Genomic DNA, 16,552 nt, shown 5'->3' with positions numbered 1-16,552 from the left:
ATTCACACATCCCCAGAGCCCAGCAAAATAATATAAATGAGTGAAGCTCTGTGGAGTCAAAAAACAGAGGGATTCCCATCCAGAGTTCATTTCCCCACTTTTGACAGACACCCAAACCCAAGGTACCAGTTCTCTAGTAGTTCAAGTCCAGGGATAAGGTAACTAGGAAAACAAAAAGAAGAGATGTGTACTAAGATGCACCCAGCGCAGAGCAACTGGTAGGAAGAGCAGATGCTCAGCTTGGAACCACTGTTGACATGCAGAAATATCAGGGCTGCTCACCACTGAAAAGAAACCGGAAAATCCACACTTTATGAAAATATCCTATCTCAAAATATTGACAGGACATTCACAGCAAAAGCCTCATATAATGTATTTGCAGGCAACATGTACCACCATGCTTATCTGTCAATCAAAAGGCACACCTCTACCTAGAGATTATCACAATGAGTGAAGTAAGTCAGATAAAGGAGAAATATTGTATGAGATCAATCATATGTGCAGTCTAAAAAGAAAATGATGCAAATGAACTTATTTACAAAACAGACTCACAGATTTAGAGAAGGAACTTAAGGTTGCCAGGATCGGGGGAAGGGACAGTTAGGGAGTTTGGGATGGACACTTACACACACTGCTATATTTTAAATGGATAACCAGCAGGGACCTACTGTATAGCAACAGGGAACTCTGCTCAGTGTAATGGAGCAGTCTGGCTGGGAGGGGAGTTTGGGGGAGAGAGGATACATGTACATGCATGGCTGAGTTCCTTTGTTCTCCACCTGAAACCATCACAACATTGTTCACTGGCTATCAGTTCAGTTCAGTTCAGTTCATTTCAGTCGCTCAGTCGTGTCTGACTCTTTGCGACCCCATGAATCACAGCACGCCAGGCCTCCCTGTCCATCACCAACTCCCGGAGTTCACTCAGACTCGCATCCATTGAGTCAGTGATGCCATCCAGCCATCTCATTCTCTGTCGTCCCCTTCTCCTCCTGCCCCGAATCCGTCCCAGCATCAGGGTCTTTACCAATGAGTCCACTCTTCTACTCCAACACAAAAAAACAAGTTTAGGAAAAAAAAAACAGCCACACCTCTGACATACAAGTACAGGAGGAAATCTGAAGGCATTTTAAAAAGACACTCAATAGCTTATAACTTATAATGGAAGAGAATGTGAAAAAGGAATATGTATATACATATGTATGTATAACTGAAGCACGTTCCTGTATACCTGAAACTAACACAACATTGCAAATCAACTACATTTCATAAGCATTTTTTTAAAGAAAAGCATTTTTCCTTCCCTACCAGTTAAAGGCTTAAGGCACCCTATTGCTTTGTTTTGCGTCCTTTAGATTCATGAGGCCTGCTTTTAAATTTCAATCATAAAAGAATAGTAATAATGTCCTTTCCCTATTAAACATCTCTTTACCACATCAGAAACAATTCTAGGAAAATAACTTTAGGATAGTAAAATGGTGACATTTGGCCCAAATATGCACTGCAAGCTTTGGTCTGTTCCAAAATGTAAATATTAGGTTATCTGTAATACCAGAATGCCCTGGAAACTGTTTTTCCCCTTTGTTTTAAGGTTACATTTATCTGAAGTACAGGCAAAAACCCAACTCCCTAATGTGTATTACCTAATTAAGGAAATCAAGCAGAACACTAGTTTTATGGGAACCAGATATGCAGAACTTAAAGGGCTAAGGCAGAACTCAGTGGTGAGCCCCTTTTACGTTTCTGTACATCAAAATTTCTGTTTTCCCTCCTTTTGTTGGCACCGCTCCCTTGAAAATGTAAATAATATGATTTTAAGCTGCTCTCTCTCCCTCTCAATAGAATTCTCAGTCATTCCACTGATCTCACATTTCAAAACATTGAATGCTTGTAAAACAAGCAATTGTGTGTTTTGATGCTTGCTTTTAACAGCCCATAATGCAAATATTTATTCACAATGGTAATTTCCATTGTGCATAGTTTTTACATCTCATTAAGGACTCTGAAAAATTACAATCATTGGAAACGAAAGCATACATTACATTTAAACAAACATTCAAAGGACAAAGTAACTTATCAGAGAGGGGACAGTTCTGTACTGGGAGTTGTCATCTGTGTGAGAATGGATGCCTTCGAATTATGGTGCTGGAGAAGACTCTTGAGAGTCCCTTGAACTCTAAGGAGATCAAACCAGTCAATCCTAAAGGAACTCAACCATGAATGTTCACTGGAAGGATTAATGCTGAAGCTGAAGCTCTAATACTTTGGCCACCTGATGCAAAGAGCCAACTCATTAGATGCTGGGAAAGATTGAAGGCAGGAGAAGGAGGTGGCAGAGGATGAGATGGTTGGATAGCATCACCGATTCAGTGGACATGAGTTTGAGCAAACTCCAGGGAGATGGTGAAGGACAAGGAAGACTGGCGGGCTGCAGTCCCTGGAGCTACAAAGAGTCAAACATGACTTAATGACTGAACAACAACAAAGGAGAGAACATGTGAATATTTTCGTATTAGGTTGGAAAGTGAAAATGATCCTAACAGTGGAATACTGCTATCTATCAACCATCTAGCATCCATCTCCCCAATTTGGCAAAATAATTATTTTGCATAACCTGCCTTTCATTTTCATAGCAGGTGGTCTCGGTGGGTTCCTCCTCCAGGCTCTAAAGGGGGAGCTTATTGGCTAAACGTAAGCCAATCAAGCTGCTCTATCCCATCCTTCTGTGCTCATCGACTGATGCAGGAAGGCTCATGGAGTAATGTGGGCCTTTAACAGTCAGGACCAGAACTCTGATGGAACTGTTAAGAGAAACACTCTAATTACTAAATTTAGGGTTAAAAAAGGTGTAATTCTGAGCTGGTGGAGCATCTTGCTTAAATGAAGGGCAGTGTGTCTTAGACTAGAATGAATATCGTTAAAGAAGAGCAAAGAGACTCCAGGCATCATGTGAGCACCTGGATCAAGTCTTGCCTGATGCCCGGGATTTCAGCTGTGCGAATCAGTTCATTTCTCTTTTCCTTAGGCAGAGACTGTTACTGTTGAACAACTATATACATTCTTCTCAACATGTCCCAGTCCTCCCTGCGGTCAGATGGAGGCTCTGTTTCTAATGCTGATCAATGGGATGTGGGTGCAATGAAGCCATTTCCAAATCTGGACCTTAAATGCATCCCACAAAATCCCCTAGCTCTCTCATCCCCTGCAGCCATGTGTCCAAAATGGCATGACCACAAAGTCAAAGAGGACTGCCTGGACTCTAGGCGAACAAGAAATAAATTTTTGTCAAATTATGCCACAGAGACATGGACATTTATTCATATATTAATATGAGTATGTGTATGTATAATGTATGTATGTATGTATGTAATATATTGACATATATGCAATATATATCTTTCATTATAGCCTACCCAACATTCTAGCCCATCCTCACTAACGTATTGCTCAGGCAATTTTAGATTTTTGTTTTGTACCTGCAACCAAAATATGTCTAGTTATTCATCACAGTATTTCCTTAAATAAATCACACTCAAGCAGAATTCTCCCATCTAACCCATGGCTTCTTGGGGATTCTCTTACACTTTGCTTCCTATTTCAAAAAACAGGATCCTCACCGCTGAAGACCCACTTTGATTTTTCCCTTCACAGCATCTGTTAAAGCCTGACTGAAGACAGTAATCTAGAGGCCTTTGGGAGGATAAAACAGTATCTCCTCTTGAGAGCCTCCAGTTCAAAGAAACCCAAGGAATACTTTCAAACCCTAGAAGGCTGTTTAGAAAAACCAAAATCGAATCAGCCCATTCACTGAGCACCTGTTCACCAACATCATGACCGTGAACATGAGGAACACACATTAAGGTCTGTGTTTCCTTCCCACAGTCCTCTTGGGAAGAGAAAAGGAACATGATTGAGATACTTTAACATGACTTTCTACAATGTCATGAAAATCAATTTTAAAAAGATGAGAATTTCTGCAGATACTGAACACTGGCACATTTCACACCCATTGCAGATCCCTTCTGCTGTGCCTTTCTGAACCGAAGAGACTGGAGTCCTGACAGCAAGGTTGGCAGGAATCTCTGGGTTCCTGAGAACCAGCAAGCCCCATAGAAAAGATCTCTAGGAACCTGCCCTGTGGTCCAGTGGTTAAGACTCTGCGTTGCCCCTACAGGAGGCCTGGGTTTGATCCCTGGTCAGGGAACTAAGATCCCACATGCCATATGGCACAGCCAAAAAAAACAACAACAACAACAACTCTAAAGGTCTTTAAGGGGAAACCAAGGCTGCTTTCCTTCCTTTCTCCACCATATCAATGACTTTTCCTTATCTCCATTCAGCTGCTTACTAGAGACAGGTAGGGGTTCACATCTCAGTCTCCCCCACTTCAAGGGCAGAGTTGATTTCATATTCATTGCTATATATTCGGACCCTGTCTCACTGTGTTTATAATTTGGCCTCAAAAAATAATTGTTGGATAAATAAATCAAAGCCCTTGGTGCTCAGTATGAGTGACAGTCCCAGTTGGAGACAAAATATGAGAACTAGGTCAATCTTGGGGCTGAACTTGAATATTGCTGTATTTAGGCAGCGGGGGGCCTTTCAAACTCTATCAGCATCACAGAATCAAGGAATTCTGAGTTTAAATGTCCACCTGCTGTTTCGCTTCTGTTCTATAATGGTGATTCACAAACAGCTCGTCCTGGAGGGGCTCCATCTTCCCAGGTAACTAAATCAAATCGTTCTTACTCCATTTCTAAATGCATTTTCATTTGCCCTCATCACCTTGAAGCCACAGTCTGTTTGCCTCCATGATACCTATTGATTGAGGTCCTCTGAGCAAAGCATCCCAGGAAGAACCCTCTGTACGCAACTCTGTGTCTTCCCCATCAGCCACAGACTGACTTCATCCACTGCAACCCTGCAGCCCTTAGACACGAAGAATCTCAGGAGGCTCAACCACACTTCAAGGAAAACATCGTCAGGCCCACAGAAGCCACATTCTTGATGTGACTCCCTCCATGTCGTTTCTTTTTTAAAACAAAAACAACAAAAATATTTTTATGTTACATTGGGGTATAGCTGATTCATGTTGTGATAGTTTCAGGTGGACATCGAAAGGACTCAGCCATACATATCCATGTACCCATTCTTCCCCAAACTCCCCTCCTGTCCAGGCCGCCACACAGCATTGAGCAGAGTTCCCTCTGCTAAACAGTAGGTCCCTGTTGGTTATCCATTTTAAATAAAGCAGTGAGTACGTGTCCATCCCAAACTCCCTAACTATCCCTTCTCTCATCTTTCCCCCTGGCATCCATAAGTTCTGTCTATGTTTTGAATACTTTTCAGGGCCACCAAGGCACTCTACAAAGATTGTGGGGGTACAGCAGACACCTACAGTGCCATCACTAAGGGCAACAAGGTTCAACACGATGGTCGCTTTCGGGCATCATTAACACCTGTACAAAAAGGTGAGCCCTTCTGGAAAAGAATTTGGCAGCAAATCTCTATCTATATTCTTTGGCCCCATCATTAACTAACTGTGATTCTAAGAAAGTAACTCAAATGAAAAATTATGCACAAAGATAATGATTTCCTCACAATAGCAAAAAAAAAAAAAAAAAACCACATAAATTATATAATTGTGTAGCAAGAGTTGAAAATTTTAAGCTATGGCAAAAACATTAAAAATATATTCATGATACATTTTTAAAAAATGAGAAATATGCTTACATAAACATATGAACTCAAAAAAGTAAAAAACCAATTATGTGTCCCAGAGACCGTGTGAACACAACTGTTTCAAAAATTCATAGAGAAACAACTAAAACGAAAGACATCAAACTGTTGCAGCAGTCATCTTCAGGGAGTGAGATTATTTATTTTTACTTCTCCCTTGTGTCAGGATTACTTTGAAGTAGCTTACAAAAAATAAATGCACTGGGATAGAAAAAGTAGGCAAGGAGGCAGACAAGAGAGACAGAATAAGGAAAATAAAATAAAGCCAAGGCTGGAGCTGAGTCACAAGATGTGTCTCTTAAGTTCCTAGACTTATAAATAGCGGAGTTGGCTCCGAGACTCCTAGGAGTTCAAGTAAAGACAGACAATTGGAAATTCACTTAGAAAATTCATGGTGTTCTTAGGATGAAGTGTAAACTATCTCTCAGGATAAACATAGCTTTTTTTTTCCTTTTCTTTCCTGGTTCTAAGGCCTAAGAGGAGAAGGCAATGGCACCCCACTCCAGTACTCTTGCCTGGAAAATCCCATGGACAGAGGAGCCTAGTAGGCTGCAGTCCATGGAGTCGCTGAGAGTTGGACATGACTCAGTGATTTCACTTTCACTTTTCACTTTCATGCATTGGAGAAGGAAATGGCAACCCACTCCAGTGTTCTTGCCTGGAAAATCCCAGGGACGGGGGAGCCTGGTGGGCTGCCGTCTATGGGGTCTCAGAGTCGGACACGACTGAAGCAACTTAGCAGCAGCAGCAGCAGCAGCAAGGCCTAAGAAGAATTTCTTAGAAAAGCAACTTGGAAAGGAGACAGATTTTTTTTAATATATATTTATTTTATTTATTTGACTGAATCAGGTCTTAATTGTGGCACCTGGGACTGTTGCAGCGCAAGGACTCTCTAGTTGGCGCTCACAGGCTTAGTCACTCCACGGCATGTGGGATCTTAGATCCCCAACTAGGGATCAAACCTAGGCCCCCCTGCATTAGGAGCATGGCGTCTCAGCCACTGGACCACCAGGGAAGTCCCTGTGTCCAAAATCTGAGAACCTCAGCAAGTTGTATTATAATTTAAGCATCCCCCACAACCTACCAACATTGTTTTCCTGACCAAACACAGAAACAAAAACAACAACAAAAATGAAATCTAATTGCCACCTTCTTTACTTAGTGAGTCTGCTCAGTAACTCTCCCTAAAACATAAGAATTTATGTTTCTCACATGGAAAATAACTAATGTCGCTAATGGCTAAAAATTCTTTGCGCATTCCTGTCTTTTCAAATGTATATCTCAGTCTCATTTCTAGGCTTTCCGTTAAGAAAAAGAGAGGGAGAAAAGTTTTATTCCCTTTCGACTCTTTCAAATGTATTTTTCACCTTGGTTACTGCTGTCCTATCATGACAATATGTGCTTAATCTCTTTTTGAATGTATTTCACAAATTTGTTTAAGTTCAAGGGCCTTCCTTCCCTATAGATTCTTAATTTCTGAGAGTTAACAGGACAGACATATTGGATGATACATTTGTATAAAGGGACCCTTGAAACTCTCCTACACTGTTGGTATGAATGAAAGTTGGTGCAGCCACTATGGAAAAAAGTGTGCAGGTTCCTCAGGAAACTAAAAATAGAATTACCATATGATCCAGCAGTCCCACTCCTGGGCATATATCCAGATAAGTTATAATTCAAAAAGATACATGCACCCCTGTGTTCATAACAGCACTATTCATAATAGCCAAGACATGGAAACAACGTAAAGGCCCATGAACAGATGAATGGAGAAAGATGTGGTGCATATATACAGTGGAATACTACTCAGCCATAAAAAAGAATGAAACAATGCCATTGGCAGCAACACGGATGCACCTAGAGATAAATGAAGTCAGAAAGAGAGAGACAAATATCATATGATACCACTTATATGTGGAATCTAAGATATGACACAAATGATCTGATCTATGAAACAGAAACAGACTTACGGACATCGAGAAGAGACTTGTGGTTGGCAAGGGGAGGAGAGGGAGTTAAAGACTGGGAGTTTGAGAATAGCAAATGCAAAATATTATATGTGGGATGGATAAACCATAAGGCTCTATTGTATAGCCCACTGAACTATATTCAATATCCTGTGATAAACCATAATGGAAAAGAATATAAAAAAGGTTTTCTATACGGATATAACGGAATCACTTTGCTGTACGACAGAGATCGGCACAACACTGTAAATCAACTATACTTCAATAAAAAATAATATTTTAAGAACATATCATTACTCTGACATTTAAATTTTTTTAATAAATAAGATTTTCAAAGTTGCCAAATCTTGAAAAACAGTTAAATTTAAAAGACCCCCAAAATTTTTTTTAATAAATAAAAGGGACCCTTAAAACTGACATTTAAGTGAATACAACCCTGGCTTCAAGCTGTTGGGTGCTCCTCTTAATTCTTCCTAAAGATTTTTTTAAAGCAGATTTTTAAATGAATGATAAAAGTGTTATCAAAATATCTTGAGTCTCTGGTCTCATGTCATGACAAATCCATGCTGGTTTCCCATGATCACCACTCACATCTGCCAGAACCCGCACAATATTCTCCCCATAACTCATTCAAGCTTGTGGTCTGGCATCATAAGTTAAACTCGCCGATCCATATGTTCACAGAACCTAACATTCTCCTTTTGGAAACAGGAAAAATATTAGTCTGCCTTCATGCTGCATGCTTCTTTCTCTTTTTTTACAATAGTATTAAAGAGCCACCTGAGTCACCCAGAGTTTTAGTCTTGTTAGAACAAAGGTCACGTCAGTCTCCCCTCCACCAGGACCCGTGTGTGTTAGCTGAGGTGATGAATGAATGATGGGATCCTGGGATTCAGGGAGCACAACCGACGATGCATCAGCATCCTGGCCACGGAGACAACCACACCATGACTCATCATCAGATCACCTCCTCCACCCCTGTGACAGCCCCGGTAGCTCAGCAGAGAGGAATCCAAGTTTGCCAGTGCAGGAGACATGGGTTCAACCACTGATCTGGGAAGATCCCACAAGTCACGGAGCAACTAAGCCCATGAGCTCCAATTTTTGAGCCTGTGCTCTAGAGGCCACAACCACGGAAGCCCTTGTGCCCGGGGCCCACGCTCCACTGCAAGAGAAGCTGCCGCAGCAAGAGGCCCACGCACTGCAGCTAGGGAGCAGCCCGCAGCAGCAACGAAGACCTCGCACGGCCAAGGAAATAAATGAAATCATGCTTAAAAATCTATGTTTTAATCCTTTTTTGCTATCTTTCCCAATTGCTGTTGGAAAAATGAAGACTGAAAAAATTAAAAAAAAAAAAAAACAAGGATATTCATTTATTCATTTCCAGCAACAAATGAGCGCCAACCTCATCCAAGGCTCGGAGCTGAAATTCCAGGGAAACCACTCTGTACACAAAGTTTATCATGTCCAGCACCAGACGTAATTTTTGCCTGACAAAGGGATTCATTTTAAGTAATACACATAAACATGAGAAGGACATAAAACAGCTAACAGTGAGGTGCTTTAGCATCAGAATCCACCCTACTGGGTTTATCTGCAAATTCACAAAAACCATTTTCATCAATCACACAGCTCAGTGTCTGGCATGCAATAATTACTTTAAAATTCGCTGTTATTATTATCGACCAAAGTATGTCCTGAGGCACTTTGAATTACTGGAGGAAAAAAAACAAAACCAGCATCAAACCATTTTATGGTCGTATAAAGTTTCTTTTAACAATAATTTACAGCTCTAAGGATATTTAAAAACTTATTGTGCCCCTGCAGGGTCCGAAGTACTGGATACTAAGTACTGGAGAGAAAGCAGATAGAAAAATACACAGCTGTTGCTTCTATAGGTACTGAAAACTTTAGAGGAGACAGAAAATAGTTTTAAAATGTTACCTCTGTAAAAAGTGCCCTCCAAAAGATATCTATATGCAAATCCCTTGAACCTGTGAATGTTCCCTTATTTTTAGGGGGAAGGGGGAAGGGAGGGGGTCTTCGCAGATTTGATTACAGTAGAATGGGAGACAATCCAGATTATTCCCAGGGGTCCCTAAATCCAATCACTTGGCATCTTTATGTAAGGGGGAAGCATAGGAGGTTTGACAAAGAGAAGGTTTGAGGATGGAACAGAGAGAGATGAGAAGACGGCAAACTTGAAAATTGCAGTGATGCTGCCATAAAGTAAGGGCTACAGGCAGTCACCGGGACCCAAAAGATTCTCCCCTAAAGCCTCTAGCCGACACCTTGGTTTTGGCCCAGGCACACTGATTTTGGACTACCGGCTCTAGAACAATGCTAGAATGAAGTTCTGTTGTTTTAAGTCACCTTGTTTGTGGTAAGACGTTAAGGAAGCTACAAGAAATTTACGGAGCCTTGATTAAAGTCCGTCTGTACCCAACATCTGGGCTTTCCCTGGCGACTCATGAGTGCGTGCTAAGTCGCTTCAGTCATATCTGACTCTTCCAAACCCCATGGACTGTAGCCCGCCAGGCTCCTCTGTCCATGGGATTCTCCAGGCAAGAATACTGGAGAGTGTTGCCATGCCCTCCTCCAGGGGATCTTCCCAACCCAGGGACAGAACCCACGCCTCTTATGTCTCCTGCATTGGCGGGTGGATTCTTTACCACTAGCGTCACCTGGGTGGTTCAGAAGTCAAGAATTCACCTGCCAGTGCAGAAGACTAGGGGTGGATGCCTCGGATACCTACACACCCCATCTGACTGCTCCCTGTGCCCAGGTCAGTGTGACCTGATCCTGTCCCTGCATGCAGTACCACAAGCTCCACTGCTCTCTCTGCCCAGCCACACTGCCCTCTGGAGTCCACGTACGTGTCTGCACCCTCCCTCTCATATACCCGCACTCTGTTAACACTACGCCACTCCCCAGGTGTGCTAAGTTCAAGGCCGACATACCTGGACTCAGAGATGATTGCTCTGTGCCTCTGGCAAACCACAGTTGAAAGCTGGCATTCCTTTATATAACATTTTTATGTAATGTATACTTTTTTTTTTGACTGTGCCAGCTGGCAAGCGGGATCTTAGGTCCCAGACCAGGGATCAAACCCGTGCCCCCAGGATTGGGAGTGCAGAGTGTTAACCACTAGAACACCAGAGAAGCCTTACAATTTTATACAGTTAAGCACTTTTCTCTGTCTCCCCTATGAACTGCCAGTTCTGGGAAGATAGTAACCTTATCTGTGTGGGTTCTTCTCACTGCTGTAATCCTACGGCCAGCATAAAGTGTGTAATAATACAATTGGTGCTCCAAAAGCAGCTACTGTGATAAAATAAGGAAGCAGAGGGAACCAAGAAAAGCAGAAGAGGAAAGGAAGAGGGAACTGAACACAGAACGGGAGGGGTTTGAGCTCACAACTTAAAATCGTGGATAATCTGTGCACTTTACAAACTAGAGAAATGGCCAGCAACGACTTTACACCTTCCTAATCCTGTGTCCTCAAAACACTGGCAAATAGTTCCTGCATGGCTCTGTGCTCTTTGAAATTTTTTTGAATTATCAAATTTTCTGGACTTAAGGATGGATAGATCACTACATAGATGAAAGAACAGAAGGATGGATGGACACACGGATGAAAGGATGGATAAATGGCGGGATATATGGATGAATACATAGATGGGTGATGACTGGTTGAATGAACTGGTGAATGGATAAATGGATAGATGAATTTTAAAAATGTAAAAGTCTAGGGTAAAGTGCAGAAGTGTAAAAGTGTAAAAGTCAAAAGTCCATATAGTCAAAGGTATGGTTTTTTCAGTAATCACGTATGGGTGCGAGAGTTGGACCATAAAGAAGGTTGAGCACCAAAGAATTGATGCTTTTGAACGGTGGTGTTGGAGAAGGTTCTTGAGGGTCCCTTGGACAGCAAGGATATCAAACCAGTCAATCCTAAAGGAAATCAACCTTGAATATTCATTGGAAGGACTGATGCTGAAGCTGAAGCTCCAATACTTTGGCCACCTGATGCAAAGACTGAAGGCAGGATGAGAAGGGGGCGACAGAGGACGAGATGATTGGATGGCATCTCTGACTCGATGGACATGAGTTTGAGCCAACTCTGGGAGATACCGAAGGACTGGGAAGCCTAGGCATGCTGCAGTCCATGGGGTCTCAAAGAGTCAGACATGACTCAGCGACTGAACAACAAGCAAGCTTCTGCAATAGGGTATTTTTGGAGTTTTTGTTTTTCATTTTCCCTTGGCTTTCAAAATTGAACTAAATTAAGCAGATCTGAATATTTAAAATTCTAACTTTCTATGCATTTAAGTATTTTTTATAAAATCATATTTAGCATTTAACTTTCTAATTCAGGAAAAATGAAATTTCATGGTCTCCCCATTTCTTAACCTTTTAATGTTATCACTGTTTAAACGTAAGCAGTGAAGCCTAGTCTGTCTCTGTCTCTCTCTCAAACACATACACACACCCCAAAATGCTCCCTCCTGGAATATGCCTTCCTCCCCAAGAGCCCAGACAAAGTGTTACTGTAAACCGAAGCTCCTTCCCAGCCAGAAGGATGGGATGTGGGAGGATATTCTTAAATAAGAGGTGATGCTCGGCCACCCGGACACTTCAGTTCTGACCTAAACAGAAAGCTCAGTCCTGGATGTTCACTGGAAGGACTGATGTTGAAGCTGAAACTTCAATACTGTGGCCACCAGAGCTGACTCATTTGAAAAGACCCTGATGCTGGGAAAGATTGAAGGCAGGAGGAGAAGGGGACAACGGAGGATGAGATGGTTGGATGGCATCACTGACTCAATGGACATGGGTTTCGGTAAACTCTGGCAGTTGGTGACGGACAGGGAGGCCTGGCGTACTGCAGTTCAGTCGGACATGACTGAGCGACTGAACTGAACTGAACTGATCAAGGTGGAAACATTCTGCAGAAGGTGACCTCACAATGCCACTGCCCAGCAGGCTGGCTATACTGCTCCAGATGCAGGTGGAGCACATGACCGGCGCAGCCTGAAGACGGTGCCCCATCACCCCAGCAGCTCCTCTCCCAGGATCCCAGGCCTCTGAGTGTCTGCTTCTCATTGGCATTTGCAAGAAAACACAACTCTGGGGGATGCAGGTCAGGGTCATGACAAGCAGCCGACATGTGGCAACCTTCCTGATTTTGTATTGAAAGCCTGCCCAGCTCTTTGCCCCTCACCTACTCCAGTGTTCTTGCCTGGAGAATCCCAGGGACGGCGGAGCCTGGTGGGCTGCCGTCTATGGGTTGCACAGAGTCAGACACAACTGAAGCGACTTAGCAGCAGCAGCAGCAGTCTTGTAAGACTGGTAGCTCAGATGGCCTGTAACGCAGGAGATCAGGGTTCGATCCTTGGGTCGGGAAGATCCTCTAGAGAAGGAAATGGTAACCCACTCCAGTATTCTTGCCTGGAGAATTCCATAGACAGAGGAGACCGGCGGGCTACGGTCTATGGGGTCACCAAGAGTCAGACACGACTGAGCGACTAACACGCACAGTCTTGTAAGAGAAGGAACCCCTGGGACCTTCCTGGGACAAGCCTTTCCCCATATCCTCTGCTTTAGCTAGCTCCTCTCTTAAGTACCTAAATAACAATATTTGATGCACATTTCCTGAGTTGTTTTGCAAACAAGAAACCCCACCACCAAATGGAAGATGTTAACTACTTGAGAACCGAGAGCACATAGCCCCACAAACCCTGGAGCCTAAGGATAGATAAAGTTAACCCCTGTGACCCTGCCCTGTTCCCTCATCATCAGCCAGAGAATTGTGCACCATTTGATCAGGTACCCTGTGACCCCTACCACCACCTCCCTTACTGGGCTTTTAAAAACACTTTGCCAAAACTCTTCAGGGAGCTCGAGGCTTTTTAAGGCATGAGCCACCTGTCTCCTTGCATAGTCCTGCAATAAACCTTTCTCTGTTCCAAATTCTGACGTTTCAGTTTGTCTGGCCTCACTATGTGCCCGACAGGTGAACTTGTCATAACAATCTCGTTAATTTGTCTTTGGGCCCCTTTCCTTTCCATGCCCTGCCCCCTTCCATGAAGCCAATAGCATCATAGTAAACCACATTCGCAAGCTGGCACAGCTGTAATCTGCGTGAAGTTTTCAATAAGATTATATCTGAAACTTAAGCCCTCTGATGACTTGACATAAAGACCATTCTCCAGTGAAGGCTGGGACCTCCCGACAACAGTGCTGATCAAACTTTTTGTCATAGTAGAGGTCCCAGTTCCCAAGGGATAGAAGTGAAAGCAATGAAATTTTATTTTTATTCGATTTTCAAAAGATCTATGAGGTTGCTCTATCTCCAATCACCTCCTGTGCATAAAATTTAAACAAATGTGAGGTTCAAAGGCCTTAGCCTCTTGTTAAAATGTGCACATCTGTTCCTTTAAAGCTTCATCTTTAGAAAGAACTAGAGCAATGCAGTAAAAACAATAATACACTGAAGCAATATTTAGTATTTGGTAATAATCTCCATCTTTCCATTGGACGCAGATAAATTGGGCACTGTGGATGGTCCTGTGTCTATGCATATGTTTTCTTCTGATCAAACTCCTCTGAAATACAGTCCATCTTGGATTTCAAGCTGGTTCACAACTTTCAGGCAGTCAGAGGATCTGAGAGCACAAAGTGACTTGAACATAATGGAAAAAGAACTGCACGGTCCCTGCATTTAAAAGACCATTATTATCCGCACCAGGACATTTTATAGGACAGAATGGTTTTAGGGGTGTTCAATTCAAAATATGCCACAGGCTGGGCTTATAGCATCTTTCCACATCAGAGTTTCTCATTTTAAGGACATTTTCAGTGTTTCCACTTGAAAAAGTTCAAGAGATTATCAGGGGAAATACATTTCTTTTTAATCCGACTCAATCTAATAAGGAGATCAGTAAGAGAACTATGTACCTAACCAAGGAAACAATAGTTAGGTCATATTTACAAAGCTATTCTGTACCTTTCTTAGTAAAACCTTGTTACTGCAGCATAAAACACAGGAGTCCATTCCTACTATCAAATCAAGCGACAACCAATAAAAAACATGCCTCGTAGCAAAAGGCAAATCTGCTGGGATGTTGCTGTGGATTCAGGTTTTCTTAACCTCACATCTGCCTGGGTTGGCTTCACCAAATTCATCAACCTTTTCTTGCATCTTCTTGCGCACATCAAAAACCCCCGAGGCTCTGGCCCTCAGAATCGCTCTAACTCATAATTAGGAGACAGGAGCCCTTGAGACCACACTTGAAAAGGCAGCCAAGCAGAGTGGGCACGGGTCACCCTCTTCCTAAATCACACCAGCACAAAAGCGGGCTATTGTCAGTTCTAGAGCAATGTAACCTCAGCGATGCCGGAAGGGCTCTGAGAACAGAAAATTCCTGTAATTAAAAGGCTCTGTGCATGATAATTGGCTTTGAAGTTTCTGAGAGCGATCTCATCTCGGAAATCTTCTCCGGAGAACAAAAATCTGTTTACAGGGATTTGGGGACACACATGGGAGACTGCTAAAAAGCTCCACGTTTCTTCTAATCTCTCTCTCTCTCTCTCAGTAGGAAAAAGGCTCTTGAGAGGAGGAACCACACACAAATAGAGTCCTGATCAGTAAGCAGGAAGAATTGCTGATCCTTTCTACAAACTCACGTGTGAATCAAATAATTTCCCTTCAAGGAATTCGTGTCCTGAGCATTCCAACTTGCTCTACCAATGACAGAGAGGGATGCTGACAGAAGGGAAGCAGATGGGGAATCCCGGCTTTTCTGGCAGCTGCAAATAAGGGGCTCTGCTGGGGGAACGCAGGTGATAAGCACAGTTTAAACTCTACGCCCAACCCTCACGGATGCTGCCCCCGGACAAACGGCCACAGAAGGCAAAGGAAGAGAAGCCTGCCCCCAAAACCTCTCTTAGAGAAACTCAGGGCCACCTCTCCAGAGCTGGCCCCATCTCATAGGCGTCGTAGCCCACGAATGCACTTAACTGCATTCCCATACAGAGGCACGCTCTGGAATTATACCCTCACGGGTGCCTGCCAGCAGAAAAAGTCAAGTCCAAATTCCAGAACCTTTTCAGGAGGTCATTTCAATCCCTTCCTCGGACATCTTCCTCAGCCCTCCCAGGGCCCACGTCTCCTTTCAAGGTTCTCCACGCGACCTCCTCCCCGAGGCTGCCAGGTGGACCGGGCTATTTTTCCGCCCTCGGCACTCTCACTCAGGGCCTCCCGCCCAAGTCTTCCCGGGAGGCACCTGCTGCAAAAGGGCCGCTGAGGACCTTGGCTGCCGCACGCGCGCGCGTGCACACGCACGAACGCACACCCACACCCACTCTCCCGGTTACCCCCATCCACGCACACCCTCCCACACACTCACTCCCAGCAAAGTTCGTCCCGGGCCCCCAGATGGCGGCGGCGGCGTCTCCTCACCTTTGGAGAAGAGGGCGGCCAGGCTGATGAGCACGGGGGACCAATGGTGCCACAGCGTCCCCATCTCAGACGCGCACATCCCGGAGACCCGGCGCGCAGATCCTCGGCTCCCAGGTGCCGTCTGGGCGATGAAGACACGGTCGCCAAGCTCCCCGAGGGTCGGAGTGGGGCGGGAATGCGAGGGAGCGCCGGGCTAGGGGCTCGAGCGGCCGCGGCGCCCTGCCTCTTCCTCCCGCCAGTCCATGGCCGGCCGGGAGGCGACACCGCACGCCGCTCCGGAGTTGCTCTCCCGAGTCCAACGCGCGCGCAGGCAAACCCCACCTCCCTTTCACCCCCACCAGGATATTTTTATTTTCATCCACGCGAATTTGTTCCTTTCCGTTTA

General features: G+C 43.9%; 1 protein-coding gene across 1 annotated transcript in view; it reads right to left on the bottom strand.

Moving 5' to 3' along the window:
* Positions 1–16,246, bottom strand: part of TMEM132D (transmembrane protein 132D) — an 883,628-nt gene extending 867,382 nt beyond the window's left edge. The window contains exon 1 of the mRNA XM_068990253.1: positions 16,168–16,246. Within this exon, the coding sequence (XP_068846354.1) occupies positions 16,168–16,246 (79 nt within the window). The remainder of the gene's footprint in view (positions 1–16,167) is intronic.
* Positions 16,247–16,552: the final 306 nt, after the last annotated feature.

The sequence above is a fragment of the Capricornis sumatraensis genome, chromosome 17, assembly GCF_032405125.1.
Source record: "Capricornis sumatraensis isolate serow.1 chromosome 17, serow.2, whole genome shotgun sequence".
In the NCBI taxonomy this organism is placed as follows: domain Eukaryota; kingdom Metazoa; phylum Chordata; class Mammalia; order Artiodactyla; family Bovidae; genus Capricornis; species Capricornis sumatraensis.
Note: the sequence above shows the minus strand (reverse complement) of the source record. Positions and strands in the feature narration are given on the sequence as shown.